The sequence below is a fragment of the Thrips palmi genome, unplaced genomic scaffold, assembly GCF_012932325.1.
Source record: "Thrips palmi isolate BJ-2018 unplaced genomic scaffold, TpBJ-2018v1 HiC_scaffold_5, whole genome shotgun sequence".
NCBI classification, from domain to species: domain Eukaryota; kingdom Metazoa; phylum Arthropoda; class Insecta; order Thysanoptera; family Thripidae; genus Thrips; species Thrips palmi.
This window is the reverse complement of record NW_023144632.1, coordinates 8,139,979-8,155,070: the sequence shown is the minus strand read 5'-3', so window position 1 is coordinate 8,155,070 and position 15,092 is coordinate 8,139,979. Positions and strand designations below refer to the sequence as shown.

General features: G+C 54.1%; 1 protein-coding gene across 2 annotated transcripts in view; it reads left to right on the top strand.

The window, feature by feature from the left end:
* The first annotated feature begins 110 nt into the window (after positions 1 to 110).
* The window catches only part of LOC117650665 (glutamate receptor ionotropic, NMDA 2B), a 100,404-nt gene continuing 85,422 nt past the window's right edge, over positions 111 to 15,092 (top strand). The window contains exons 1-2 of one of the 2 annotated variants that reach the window (XM_034394233.1): positions 111 to 205; positions 2,467 to 2,679. In XM_034394233.1, coding sequence (XP_034250124.1) covers positions 2,652 to 2,679 — 28 coding nt within the window. In that variant the 5' untranslated portion in view covers positions 111 to 205; positions 2,467 to 2,651. The remainder of the gene's footprint in view (positions 206 to 2,466; positions 2,680 to 15,092) is intronic. The other variant, XM_034394231.1, reaches the window with a different exon arrangement.

Below are 15,092 nucleotides of genomic sequence, written 5' to 3'. Positions count from 1 at the left end.
CGCACCACCAGCCTGGTGGGGACCAAGCCCAACCGCACGCGCCACGAGACGACCTCCACCACCACCACGACCACCACGACCACCACCACGACGGTCTCGGCCACCGCCGCGGCCGCCACCACCACCGCGCCGCACTCCGAGGACGACACCGAGACCCACACGGACACCCGGCGGCACGGCTACGGCACCGGCAGCAGCTTCGCCGGTACGTTCGGAGGGCCAAGCCCTGGCCCTACACCAGCGGTTCTCAACCTTTCTCGGCTCGCGACCCCAAATTTGTAGCCAAAAATAGGGACGGGCGATTTCCAAATTTTAGTATCGCGATTGCGATTTCTCATATATCGCGATTTCATGCGATTAATCGCAAAATCGCAAGAATCGAAAAAAATCGCAAAATCGCAAGAATCGCAAGAATCGCAAAATCGCAAAAATCGCAAACAAACGCAACAATACTCATATACTACCCATTATGGCACAAAATCTTTTTAAAAAGTGCCCAAACAAATTCCTGAGTGGTCAAATGGCAGGCTAGTGGCCCCGACAACACGCGCCAGCCTCGTTCGGCGCAGTGGTCGCGAAATCCATGCACGGTGCGATTTTTGCGATTTAGCGATTTTTTGCGTTTTTGCGATTTTGCAATTAATCGCCGAGGTTCAAAAACCGAAATCGCGCCGCGATTTTTTGAAAAAATCGTATCGCACCTGCGATTAATCGCAAAATCGCCCGTCCCTAGCCAAAAATTTCCGCGACCCCCAGGAAAAGTTTCGAAACCCCCACGGGACCCCTCCTTTAGCATGCCACTGCGTCTGATCCGAGGCGGGCATTTTGCTCCCTCGACGGGCAATTGTTCCTTGGACCTTCCTTTAGCATGCCTCTGTTACGGAATGCGATTATCAGTCTTAGTTTGGGAGCAGTATTGTCTCAAAGTTGGCCAAAACGCTCAGAAATGTCTTTAAAAAATCATGTTTTGGGTCGATTTTAAGCAGCCACTGCGTCTGATCCGAGGCGGGCATTTTGCTCCCTCGACGGGCAATTGGTCTTTGGACCTTCCTTTAGCATGCCTCTGTTACGGAATGCGATTATCAGTCTTAGTTTGGGAGCAGTATTGTCTCAAAGTTGGCCAAAACGCTCAGAAATGTCTTTAAAAAATCATGTTTTGGGTCGATTTTAAGCAGCCACTGCGTCTGATCCGAGGCGGGCATTTTGCTCCCTCGACGGGCAATTGGTCTTTGGACCTTCCTTTAGCATGCCTCTGTTACGGAGTGCGATTATCAGTCTTAGTTTGGGAGCAGTATTGTCTCAAAGTTGGCCAAAACGCTCAGAAATGTCTTTAAAAAATCATGTTTTGGGTCGATTTTAAGCAGCCACTGCGTCTGATCCAAGGCGGGCATTTTGCTCCCTCAACGGGCAATTTGTCTTTGGACCTTCCTTTAGCATGCCTCTGTTACGGAGTGCGATTATCAGTCTTAGTTTGGGAGCAGTATTGTCTCAAATTTGGCCAAAACGCTCAGAAATGTCTTTAAAAAATCATGTTTTGGGTCGATTTTAAGCAGCCACTGCGTCTGATCCAAGGCGGGCATTTTGCTCCCTCAACGGGCAATTGTTCCTTGGACCTTCCTTTAGCATACCTCTGTTACGGAATGCGATTATCAGTCTTAGTTTGGGAGCAGTATTGTCTCAAAGTTGACCAAGACAGGCACAACGATTTTTCAAAGACATTTCTGAGCGTTTCGGCCAACTTTGAGACAATACTGCTCCCAAACTAAGACCGATAATCACACTCCGTAACAAAGGCATGCTAAAAGAAGGTCCAAGACCAATTGCCTGTTGAAGGAGGACGAAATACCGCCTCGGTCAGACGCAGTGGCTGCTTAAAATCGGCCCAAAACACGATTTTTCAAAGACATTTCTGACCGTTTTGGTAAACTTTGAGACAATACTGCTCCCAAACTAAGACTGATAATCACACTCCGTAACAAATGAATGCTAAAGGAAGGTTCAAAGACCAATTGCCGGTTGAGGGAGCAAAATGCCCGCCTCGGATCAGACGCAGTGGCTGCTTAAAATCGGCCCAAAAACCCGACCCCAGCTACCTCGCCGCGACCCCTTAAAATTTTTTCGCGACCCCATTTGGGGTCGCGACCCTAAGGTTGAGAACCACTGCCCTACACTGTGGTGACATTTTCATCACTTTCAAATGAGGGCATTTTCATCGCAATTTGTTGACATTTTCATCAAAGCTTATTGCATGGGCCTGACAACAATGTCCTCCATTGTTTTGATGGCATCATTCTTGTAAGAAAAAAATGATGTTATTGTCATTAAGAGAAAACCAAAATTTCCACAGTGAGTACATTCAGGTGCATGCGCCACAAAGAGAATTTTCATCACAACGTGGAATAACCTCGACTGTACGACTCCACGAGTGTAGTGGTGCGTGGCCCTTACAGTGGCGTGGTTCCGCAGGCACGGCGTGGGACGACGGCGGCAAGAAGCGTCTGCGCGTGGGGCTGGTGCTGCCCTACAAGTCGTTCGGCGTGCGCGACTACACCAAGGCCCTGACGGGGGCCATCGCCGGCGTGCAGCGCAGCACCTCGCGCGGACGCAACCTGGTGCTGTCCAGGGGCTTCGACCTGCAGGGCCGCATCAGCATGATGCCGCTCACGCCCAGCCCCAAAGGTGAGTCCGCCTCGTGTCACATGCATTGCGTTGCACTGCGAATCCAAGTGTGGGCAACTTCACATTTGAAATGCGGGGATGTGGAATTTTCAGTCTCCGCACTTCGAAGTGCTGAGTTTGGTGGAGAGAGAACTCCACTCTTTTGAAGTGTGGAGTTCTCTCCGTTTGCACCATTTCTAGGCATAGGAGCGCTGTGGGCCACTAAACTCGAAGTGTGGAGTCTAGAAGTAAAGTCAGTGAAGAACTGCTCCATGCCAGAAAGTGTGGAGTTCTCCACCCTGGTTTGTCACGGAGAATATGAGGGCGTTATAATGTGCTTCGCGTTGTGAAGTTTTCTGCTTCCAGCATTTCTCCGTATTACAAAGCGATGCTTCGCGGACTGTTTTCTGTGTCAAGTCGAAGGCGCGGCCCGCTGCGAATGTCAGTGTGTGCGCGCGAGTGTGTGCTTGACAAATAAAAGTGAATTAGCACACGAGCGAGACGAGCGGCAGACTGTCGTGTTGTGTCAGAACCACCCTCCCGTGCACATACACATGCAGCCAGTCGCCCGCAGTCTTGCAAAATGTTTGCTTTGGGTCCGTGCAGTTGTTCAGCTGCTGTGCTGTCTTCCCGTCTGTCTGTCTGCCTGTCTGTCTGTCTGCCTGTCTAGCAAGCGCGCTGGTTGTGTTGCTGGCCCAAATAAAAACCGCAGACGTGTGAAGCACAGCGCGGTGCAGTCTCAGCCATCCCAGTGCACAGTGGGCCACAAGACCCCTGGAGGCGGCGAAAATTCTAGACAAGTTGTGAGCTCCTGAGTTGCTCAGCAGGATTCGAATAGAACGCGTGACCCCACCAATGGATCCCTCGCCTAGAGAGCAATCCATTGGTGGGGTCATACGTTTTGCTTCGAGGACTGTTTAGCGGCTCTGGAGCTCAAAACGCGTCCGGGATTCTGACGCCTCCACCGATCTTCTAGCCCACTGTGCAGTGGTCAATAGCAAAAGCGCATCCTAGTGTGAAAATTTGTTGTCTTTTTATAAGAAAATGTAGGATGACTTTTTTTTTGTGGCTGCTACGAGGGAGGCCCACCGGTGCTAATTCAAGGTGCAGCGGTCTGGGATTTCGTGGCGTCAGACCGGACCAGACGGCCTCGTTTAGCGACCCCACGGCCCACTTGAATTAGTGATGGCTCCTCTTGCGCATGTGTATGTGTGCGTATGCGCGCGTGAGTGAGTATGTGTTTGTGTGTGTGTGCCCGCTCGCTTGGCCCTTTTATGTGGATTCGAGAGTTTGTGTTGTAATGAATGACATAATTATTGTACGTAAATTGCTGGAACCTTTGTGTGTCCCTGTGATGTTCGAGTGACCATGCGTGGTTGCTGTGTGTCCGCTGTCCGACCGAGTTTGAAGCGTTCCACACGACTTCCTGGTGCGGAGTTATTTTTTTCTCTCGCGGAGGCGTCCAGTTTGCAGCACTGAAAAACCAAACCACTGGTGTGGTCAAATAGGTGGCATTTTGACCGCATCGGTTGGTGTGGTCGACCACGTTTGGTCTTTCCATAAAATGACCACACCAAACGCACCAAACATGGTCTAGACCACGTTTGGTTTTTCAGTGAGGGCCCCATTTTCTTGGCGTAGTGCAATTGACATGGAGAACTCCACTTTTGCGGATACTTCAAACTCCAGACCTGCGCTTTTCAAGTGCGTGGTCCTCCACTCTTGCTTTGGCAGTGCACCTTCCAGCGGGGCCGGGTTGGGCCGGGCGGAGTGCACCGCGCGCATTCTTGGACAAGAAGGATAAGGGACGTCTGGCCGGGCAGCAAACTGCTGGGGCTTCCTGTTCCACGACCCCCTTTTTCCTGCTTTTTCTTCCCTGCTTCCTTTACTCCAGGGAGCATATCCTCCCCGCTCCACCGCCCGGGCCACCCCCTTTCCCCCCTTGCCCAAGAATGCTCTTCTTCGGACTCACCCGGGGCCGGGGCCGGCGGGCCTAACTGGCTTTAGGGGGAAAAGGGGGGGGGGGGGGCGGTCCGCCGCATTTGAACGAGGTAGGGAGGGTTGGGGGCCGGACAACGGCGGGGGGGGGGGGACCCTTTGCTTTCTTCCTTTGGCCTCCCGGACTCCTCCCGTTCCGCCCGCACCTCCCCTTGGAGTGTTGGACCGTCACGGCGCGCCGCACCTTTGAGGGCTTTTGAGGGGGGGGGGGGACGCGCCCCACCCCCCCTTGAACACCAGCCCAGTAACCCCAAGCCCAGGATCCCGCATCCCCCCCTGGGGCGTGCCCGCAATCCTCCGGGCTCCCCAAAAATCTCCCCTTTTTGGAGTGTGGTGAGCTCACGGGCCCCTACCTCTTGGGAGGGCAAACAACTGCATTTCCAGGCGCGCTGCCAAGTCGACACCTCAACATTTTAGTGTGGAGTGCTAGGTTTAAGGCCGACGCGCACCCACCGAGCCGGCGCCCGCGGAACGGGGGAGGCCAGCCCGGCGGCACCACGTCGGCCCCGGGGCCTACCTGCCTGACGTTTCACCGGGCGCCCGGGAAAAGGGCCTGGTTTTCCCGGAAACTCCCGGAAACCCGCCTTGCCTTCCCTTTGGTTCCGGGAAAACCGGTACGTACGCCAATTCCCCCGGGGGGGAAAAACAAATTGTTTCCCAGGAGGGGTGCCTTTCCCCTGGGGGGAGTCTGTGGACCAGCGCTACCCCCCGGCCGCGTTGGCGGGCTTGGCGGGAGGTTCCCGCCCGCCACGGGGGGGACATGTCCCCCCGAGGAGGGGGGCTCGGCCGTGGAGTCCGCGGCAGGCCCCCCGGGGGCCGCGGCCGCCGGGGGGCAGTCCGCGCCCGGCAGGGGGGGGGGGCCCCGGTTTTCCGCTGAAGGGCGGGGCCCAGACTGGAAGGGGAAAAAAAAGTGCCCCTTCCCCGGCGAGCCGCAATTTTTGGGGCGCGCTGGCAAGGGGCCCGCCGGGAAACGCCGGGTTTTTCCCGTCAAAACATGGATTTTTAAATGCGACGTTTTTTTTAAATTTTGCCCAAACCCCAAAGGAGATCATCCCTTTGCCCAATGTTTCCCCCGCAAAAATGAACACATTGTCAAAATTTTTAAAAATCCTTTGGGATTTCATGCAAAACACCTTAAACCCTTAAAGATTGTGTACCGTGTTGTACCTTTTTTTGCTTTCTCTGGGGTGTTTCGGGGGAAGGCTCGGGTCGAAGTCAGGAGCGACATCTTGCCCGGAAGCGCAGGTTGAACCGCGGGGGGGGGGCACACGTAAATAACAAAAGCACATAACTCGCCGGATTGTGCAAGTTTTGACAATAAGTGTGTCGTTTCGCTTCCAAAGCAAGCAAGTTGAACGATTTGTTTCGGGCCGACATGGACCTCTGGCTTCCGCCAGTCCCCGACCCTGCGGGAAGTTTCTTCGTTTGGCATTTCAGCCAGTGCCTGCTTCACTTGGACTCCCGGGCCGGGGATGGCCCCCTCCAGTCCCCCCAGCCCCCGACGGGAGGGGGGCCCTCCACGACGGTGCTGTCAACTTTCTGAACTGTTTTGGAAACATGAGCCGACCGCGGGCCCCCCCCCCCCAATCCCCTCTCCCTGAGGCCCCACTTCAGCCCCGACGTCCCCGCGCCGCCGCACGGAGGCCCCAAGGAGGCCCCTCCGAGGACCCTTTTGGCCTGTCAAACCGGGGACTGCTTGAAACACCTTAGCACACGCCACAAGGAAAACCCTTGCGCGCGCGCCAACAACAACCCCAAAACACATGGCGCGCGGCGGTGCCTCCCCCTGCCATCAGGCCTGCGGCGGACGGGTTCCCGGGCATCTGGGCGTGCACTGCGTTGCCCGTTGCCCCCCCTGTGTTCGGGCCTGAAAGAAGTTTGGCTGCTTGTATGAGAAATTTTGGGGCCTTTAAACCTGGAGGGCTAGGAGCGCGGGACTCGGGGTGAAATCGTGGCCGGGGTGGGGGCGGTGCCCCTCCCTCCAACGGTGCCCTCCCCTAGTCCCGGGCATGGGCAAATCGGGGGGCTGGGAACCTTTTCGCTCAATCAATCATTGGGGGCTTTTGCCCCCCCTCCGGCAGGGCCTGGACCTCATTGGCGTCAAGTGTTTTTGTTTGGTTGGCGTTGGTCATCGTCGCGTGCCCCTTGTGTGTTGTGGCCGGGCTCTTTGCCCGGGCTTTGGTTGCCCCTGCGGCTTCGCGAAAACAAGGTGGGAATACGCCCGGGTGGATTTTTTTCCAAATTTGGGAGCCGCTTTTTTAAAAAAAGGTTGGGAAAAAATATTTATTTTTTTGGTGGATGTTTTTTTTGGTAGACACAACGATGCCATTTCGCTTCAAGTGTAGAGTTCTCCACTTTTTTGCACCAAGGGGTTGGGGCTCTGTAAGCTACTCTGCTCTGCAAACTCCACGCGTCCAGATTCTTCACATTTGGTGTGACTGTGTGGCGGGCCCACGCCAATTTCTGGCGCACAGTCGCACTGCCGATGTGCGCGCCGCGTCATGTTGGGCCCTCTTTCCCCCCACAGTCTCTGTTTTGTTGTTGATCGAGTGGCATCGAGAGTGGGGGCGCGTGCGCTGCCGTGCGCTGGTCCGGAAAGGGTTGTTAGTTCGCTCCCAACACCCCCACCCCGTTCACCACCCCCTGCACTGGCTGTTGGGCCAAACAGGGATGCGACGAAAAATAAGTGGGTCCGTGGTAGAGTGGGTAAAAAGAGTTGGCATTGCTCGACGTGGTCATGATCTGTTTGTGCAATTTTAAAGCGATTACAATTGGAGGAAAACCCTTACTAGAACCTTGGAACGCTCTTTGGAACGAAAAACAGCTCCGCCCTTGCCCATGTAGCGGGAGATTGCAAACTCTGCCCTTTGAAGTGTGGACACTGCAACTCCCACACCTCCGCGCTCCCAGAGTGGAGTAGTCCGCATTTGGGTTTTCGCCGTGCCTCGCTCCACGTCCCGTTTGGCTGGTCGCATGAGGAGGTCTGGCTCCAGGGAGGTCGAGCAGCCCTGCTATTCCGTGATGAACACACAGTCGCAGGGCGATCTCTTTGGCTAGCGGCGCCGCTCACCTGCAGGGCATGCCGGGGCAGTGCGGGGCATCCCGGGGCACGGGCACACCCATTTCCGACAGGCCCTTTCAGCCGGCATGATTTAGCCTTCGCTTTGCAGGCCTCGGCTTGGCCTCGGCTTGGCCTCGCTCCGCGGGGCTTGCCGGAGGCTCTTCTTTCCGGTGAAGCCGGGCGGGGCGGGGCGGGGCGGGGCGGGGGGGGCGGGGCGGGGGGGGGGGTCAGTGGCTCCCTTTGACTCCCCGGGGCAGCGCCGGCAGCGCCCCGCCTCCGGCCTGAAGCAGTATTAAACCCCCCTTTTAATCTCGCCTTTTCTTCCCCAGACCGGTTTTTCACGCCGGCAGGCCTAGGCCCTCTTTCCCTCCTCTCTCTCTCTCTCTCTCTCTCTCTCTCTCTCTCTCTCTCTCTCTTCTCTCTCTTCTCTCTCTCTCTCTCTCTCTCCACACACCCCCTTTCTCATCCGTCGACCTCGGCCGTGACCTCCAGACAGGGAATTCGTGAAAGGACGGTCCAGTCGCAATCGCCAGCCTCTTTTCTTTTTGACAATCAGGCGTCTGATCTTTTGTCATCTTGACGAGCCTCTGTGCGGCTAGTGCACTGTGAAACCACGTGTGGAGGGATCCTCGGTTGGAACGCGGGGAAGTGAGGAATTTTCAGTCCCCCCCCTAGGAGGTTCAGAGTTTGCAGTCCCCGCACTTCAAGTAGGAGTTTTCCCCGGTTTCACCATGTCCGGGTGTTTAGTGAGTTTTTGAGTTGGCTACTCCACTCTCCTGAAGTGCAAGGTCTGCATGGCATTTACACGCTAAATTACTGTGCACTTTATGTCCATAACAATTGCCACTCGTGCATATGTAAGAGATGTAAAAAAAACTATTTTTTTTAAACACAACATGGTAAAATTTTCCCTAATTTTGCATTAAATTGCACAAAGCTTCCGTATGCACAAATAGGTAATAGTTATGGACAAAAAAAGTACACAAACATTATGTGTGCAAGTGTGGAGATTTTCTCCGCACCTAGAAGTGAGTCCTCTTCACTCGGGTTTGGAGGCGGGTGGCTCGCGGTGCTGTGGTCGGTCGCTTCCAAGGCGGGGGTGCCAGCGCGGCAAAGAGCCGCAAAGCCGTCTTTCAATGGCGGCAGCTTGGCCGGGCCTGGCCGTCGGAGCAGAGCCCTTTATTGGGAGCATGCGGCCCTTGCCGGTTTGGGGGCCCCCGAAAAGTGACGGTCGTTCCGTCTGCTTCGCGCGTTTAGCGAAGTCACGTTTCCAGCCACAACACTAATATTCCAAAGCAGAAATCCCCAAAAGGAAGGGGGAGTTTATTTTAATTCACGTTTCTACCGTTTAAAATTAAAACATCTTTTTGAAAAGGTTCTTCGTGGTTGGTTGGCGCAAATTGCTTTTTCTCTTTCGGGCCCGGTCTCAAATACGGGACTGGCAAAACATTGGGAAAAAAACAAAATGGAGGAGGGGTTGGTGGTTGGTTTGTTTTTCGTTTTGTGTTGCCCCTCCCGGGTGCCACGTGAAATCGGAAAAAAAAAGTGACAAAAACGGTTTTGCCCCCGTCCGCCCCCTTCCCCCGCCCCAGGGGGAAAAGTTTTAGCAGTAGGTGTTTACGTTTTATAATTGCAAGAATATTTGGTCTTTTTAAGTTTTGAGAGTGTACCCTTTTTTTTTTAAATTTACTTTTTAGTTTTTCTTTGCTCAATGTTAGAAAATAGATCAATGCAATTAAAAGTAAAACCAGAAAACTTGCCTAAAAAGTCTTTTCTGTCTTGGCCTGACCTGGGGGGAAGGCCATTGAATCTGTAAGTTTCTTGTCTAACCAAAGATCTTTGGGGGTGGGTGGAAAAGGGTTTCTTTGCTCGACAATCGTTCTGACTTGGTCATAGTTTCATGAGACACAACCACAACATTTTCGCGACAACTGGAATTTGTGTCATCTGGGAGTTTGGCGTCTTTTTTTACAGAAGTTTGGTGAGCAAGCCTTTATAACGATGTAGGGATTTGGCTCCACCTGCCGCCGCCCCTTCAGCGGGAAGTTTGCCTCGGAACAAGTCGTCAGCACGCTCAAAAAAAGTCTACGAGGCATCTGCTTCCCAGCAGCCAAGGTATAATTAAGGCCGAGTGGGTGGGCAACCTGTGTCCACTGCGGTGCCACAAAGCCACTGAAATATTTCTCCAAAAAGCAAAAAGAAATAGCAAAGGAAAGGGAGAAAAAATAACCAGTGACAGTTTATCGTGAAATCTCAGCAAAAGGGTACGATGCGATCACGTCTGTTCAAAAACCTTGGGAAACCCAGCATCGATTGTGGCATCGGAGAGCTGCTTCCGTGGATGGCACCTTTTTTTGGCGGTGCAGGTGCGCTCTCTCTGGTCGGTTCTGCTGCCCGTTCAGTCGAAGTATCGGCCCGCAGCTTTGCGTGTCGTCGTAGCAAACGACCCCTATGCAAACACCACCATGCTGGCATGTGCGTACTTTTTTGTTGGTGTGTGTGTGTGTGTGTGTGTGTGTGTGTGTGTGTGCGTGCGTGTGTGTGTGTGTGTGCGCGCGTGTGCGTGTGTGGCCGTATGTCGTGACGGGATCCGGTATGTGATGCGTGCAGGCATCAAACGGAGAGTCAGAAGCGCCTTGGCTACGGCAGCGGAACGAGGAGTTGCCACCGAGGAGGTAAACACTTACGTGATATGCTTTGTACCCGAAAGCCCAGTATCACGCGTAAGTTATACACGTGAACGGTAATTGCAATTGAATCATTTCAATGCAGCAATACACGTTAGGTACCACCGTAACACTGCGTTACACTGAGTAGGCTGTACAAATTTCCTCAAAGTGTTCACCATCTCGGTTGCCACAGTCCTCCTTCTTTTGCTCAGATGTTAGATAATTCCATAGGACTTGTCACTTTCTCCGGACACTTGACACTTTGAGACTTGTCGAAACACCCAGAAAACGTGGTGCTCGGTGGTGATCAGTGCCTTGCTCTGTGGTGCTTTGGGCGCTGAGCACTGTAAGAGGGCCGAGATCGAAGTCCCCTGGGTGAGGCATTCTTGTCTTGAACACCAAGCAGCAGCTCCCTTCCTCTTTCCGTCTTGTGGTGTTGACAGTCTTTCCTTTCGCTCGACACATTCCCCTTGTTCCTTGCAGTCGTTGGCTCACTCACAGTCTCACACTGACGACACACACACACCCACACACACACACGAATGAACGAACAGAGTCACGGCACGTACCGCGAATGGGTGGGTGGTGCATTCTCGCGAGAGTGGTCAGCTCCCCCCCCCCCCTCTTTCTCTCTCGAAGCCAGCAGCTAGCCTCCGGCCCAACATGGGTCTCCCGGGAAGAAAACGGTCCAGACCACACCCAAATTAATTCTTTTCCCGAGAGAAGGAGATGATTCTGTTCAATTCATTTGGACTTGTGCCGTGGCGAGTGCTCTTGACCACGACACGAAAATAGAAATCGTGCCAAAAACGTAATTGGCGGGAAACATTTTTTACCTCCTTCTGCGCTATTTCTAGATGGCGCGTGATTGGCGTTAATATTCTGCACCGCCTGCACGCTTTGTAGGGCACGTAACAAGCGGCTACAGATTGTCCTGCCAAGGTGGTTCACCCAGAAAAATGGTTTCTTGATTTTCAATTGTCTTGCCTTTTGTAAAAACAAAAATCGTAACACGAAAATTTTTGCTTCGTACAAGAAAAAAAAAGTTTGGATCATAAAAATATTTCTCGTCATAACAAAGAAAAGTTAAATTTTTCGTAATCCAAGAAGTCATTTTGGTTTGGCTGTGCACGTCTTACCGCTACGTTTATTGCTCATAGAATTTTGGAGTGCAGGTTCAAGAAACTGAGGGAAGGGGCGGTTGGCTTGGCCTGCTTGGCCACGGAATGCCACGCGGTGTCTCAGAGAGCCCTCATTCCGATTTCCAAGTCAGATACACTCTGTTCTCTGCCCCGACGTCCTCCCCTTCCCCTCCCTTTCTATTAGCCGCCCCCCTCTCCCCCCGCCGGGGGGGGGGAACACTTGCAAGTAACCCCGTGGCCATGTGTGGCACTGAGGCGGCAGCAATAGCGACTCACATTTTGTTTTATTTGAAGATTTGACAGGCAAGCGGGTAGCTTTTGTGCTTACTGTTCCTGTCGCGGTCTTCCACTTGGTTTTTGCGAGACGCATCGGATCAGCACTCACTGCAATGACGACAGAAACACTCAATGGATAGTCGTCCATTAGAAAAGAAGCAGCCATTAAAAATAGAAAAACAAAAAGTGTGGTGCAAACGTGTAAAACTCCACACTCGAAGTGTGGAGACTGCAAACTCTGCACTTCCATGTGCAGAGCTTGCAAGCTCCACACCCTATTTCCAGTGTGGAGTTCTCATTCTTGGTTTCACAGTGTTTTCTAATAAAATCTCTTTTAAAATTCCCGGTTCGGCATTCTGTGTAGCTGTTGTTGTTGCTCTTTCTGACGTTTCCGTTGTTGTGTTCTGCCCGCAGGTAAGAGCGCCTCGCTGAGCCGGCTCATCCACCGGCTGCCGGGAGAGTTCCTGGTTTCCGTCTTGGATCCGCCAGGAAAGGGGACGACGAAACTCGTCTCGTGGATCATCCATCGAAAACTGTTCTCTTTTTCGGGCATCTCTCTTTCCCTTTCTCCTTGTCTCTCTCGATGCTCGTATTATCTTGAACGGCCGACGCCTGGGGCATTGCTCAGAGGCGCGGCTGGGCGGAGACGCCCGGGTTGGAGCGCGCTGCGCTGCGAGCGCGGAAAGTTTTTGGCGAGATGAGAGGGCGGCCCCGCCACGCCCCGCCCCACCACGCCACGCCCCGTCCTTGGCCTTTGGAAGACCCCTTCGATCTGGCCACTTTTTGCCGAGGCCCGCTGCGTCTCCGACGCGTGACGATGACTGCGCACATTGGCTTTCGTTGCCGAAAGCATCAGTTTTGTTTTTCAATTATTAAAAGTCTTCGTGAGGGAAGTGCTCGCTGTTCTGACGGACGGCCAGCGAGCGGCAACCTCTCATTTCTGGCGTGATCGAGCTGGTGCATCACTACAATACTTCCACCCTCTGCTGGCGGTGGTGATTGCGTCTGGTGGGCTCCGGTTTTCACCGCCCTTCGGGTTTCACCGCCCTTCGGGTTTCACCACCTTTCCAGTGCCGTTACCACCACTGGATTAAGAGAGCAGGCCGCCTTGTCATCATCATCCGGGGGGATCTGCGAAACGCCGACCGGGTAGTTTCCACGGGACGCGAGCTGCGGTGGATAATAACTACATGGAAATTTATGTGCGTCGTGGCGCCTGAGGGCCCAGTGTGCCTACCGACACGCCTGCGGCCCCGACTCGCGTGGAGGATGCTGCGAGCGGCCTGTTGGTGCATCTGCCTTAAGGGGAAAACAGGGGTACTCCACTCCCTATCTATATTGGTGGTACACTGGGGAGACACCAAGCGCGACTCACTTCGCAATTGATTTCGCACTGCTTGCTCAGTCGAAGGCGGTTAAATAATAACTAAAGAAGCGGCGGTGGCACCGGGAGGGTGTTCAGAGGAGATCTCCGCCCCCCCTCCCCTTTTCTCCACTTTTACCCAACACGATCACTGTGACTGAGTCTTGGTGACCAAAGTCGCCTTTAGATTTTTACCTGTGGACTATCAGGCGGCAAAGAGAGGCGACAGGAGGTCGAGACCGCCGTCCCCAGCCCCAGCCACCAAGGCGCCTGGGTCTTGGCTGGGTGGACAAGGCAGGGCCCAGCCTGTGCCCACAATAAGGTCGGAAGCACGGGCCGCGCCGCCGCGCCCCGGGCGTCGTGACCGGGAAGGAAAAAGAGGAAAGAGAGTCTGTCGCAGCGCAGCAGAGGCTCGCCACTGCCATTAGGCGCGACGGCGGAATCGTCGCCGGTACACTCTAAACGGACGAACGCGTCGACTGTCGACCTTTGCTGTCGTGATTTTCTCTTCGGAGAATGAAGAGGAAAGCGACAGGTTGTCACAAAGTCAGATTCGGTTTTGTCCTTCTCCATTCCGCACACTAAATGTTTTTGTACAAATTTTGTAAGAGACATCACAGGTTTTTGTGCACACGAACTTTTCGTACAAATTAATACCAAATTTTGTAGAATTTTGTACAAAAATAGCGAAAAATGTGCAGTCTTTCGGACGAAAATTGTACGAAAATATCGTGTTTCCAAAAAACTGTGATGTCTCGTACAAAATTGTACATAACATTAAGTGTCCGCGCCTTGAATTTCCCGGCGTTGTTTGCTCGGTCGGGCGGCGCCGGCTGGCTGAAAGGCCTGGGGGTTCGCCAGCGATCCGTCCACGACACACTGCCAAACCAAGTGTGGAGGACTCCGCTCTTCTTGGTGTGGAGTGATTCTCCTCACTTCGCGGACTTTGCAGTCGCCGCGCTTTAAGTGTGGAGAAGCCTATTTCTTGGTATGTTGCAAACGTGGAGCAGAGTGGAGACGGCAAACTTTGCACTAAAGGGAAGGCTGTAAACACCATACCTCCGTGCTCCTAGCGTAGAGTCCTTGGTTTCACAGTGTAGAGGTCGTGGCGCGGACGTGGCCCTGCCCACCCGTTCCGTCTTGCAGCGATTGCCTGCCCGACGACCGCGTCATCAACTACAGCCGTCGGCCCTTTCCAGGCCTTCCATTGCACTGCGGCCGATTATTCACCCTCTCCACTGTCGCGAGCCTCGGGCAATAAGTACATCAGGAGGTCAAGTTTTCCAGTGGCGGTGCGCGGGGCCACGAAAGACCGGCCCGCATGCTGATGCGGGACCAGCCGAGCGCAGCGGGGCCGCCAGTATTTGTTTACGCAGAGGGAGCCTCGGTCCCGCTACACTGTAAGGGGAGGGGGACGTCGGGGACGTCGGGGAGGGAAGGGATGCTCTTAAGGTCCCACGGAACACGGGCGCCCTCCTTTTTGGCGGGCTGTACCGCAGCCAACGGGACGCCACTCAACGAGAATGGTGAATCGTGCTGCGGGAAAGTGGAAGGTTGGAACGAAGATTCACGTTCCTGTCTGATGTGGCGGCGTCAGGATCAAACAAAAGTCACACTTTTCCGACCGTGCGTGACGTCAAATTCCACGGTGCGTCGGGATCTCGAAATTCCTTCTGAGGTGGACGATGACGCGTCCAAGAAGCGAGTCTAGAGATTCCGTCCGACATCCTGGGGGTGGCGGCGGTTTGTGTGTCGCTGAAGCGCTGGCTCCAGGATTCTGGCTGAGTTGATGGAGGTTTGGCGGCGGAAATGAAAATTTGACTTCTGTCCCGGCGGCCCAACCCGACGGCCGCCTCGTGGCAACCCCACGGCATTAGTGTGGGCCGAGGCCGGACCTCTGGCCCTCCGGTGGGCCGCGGGCAGCA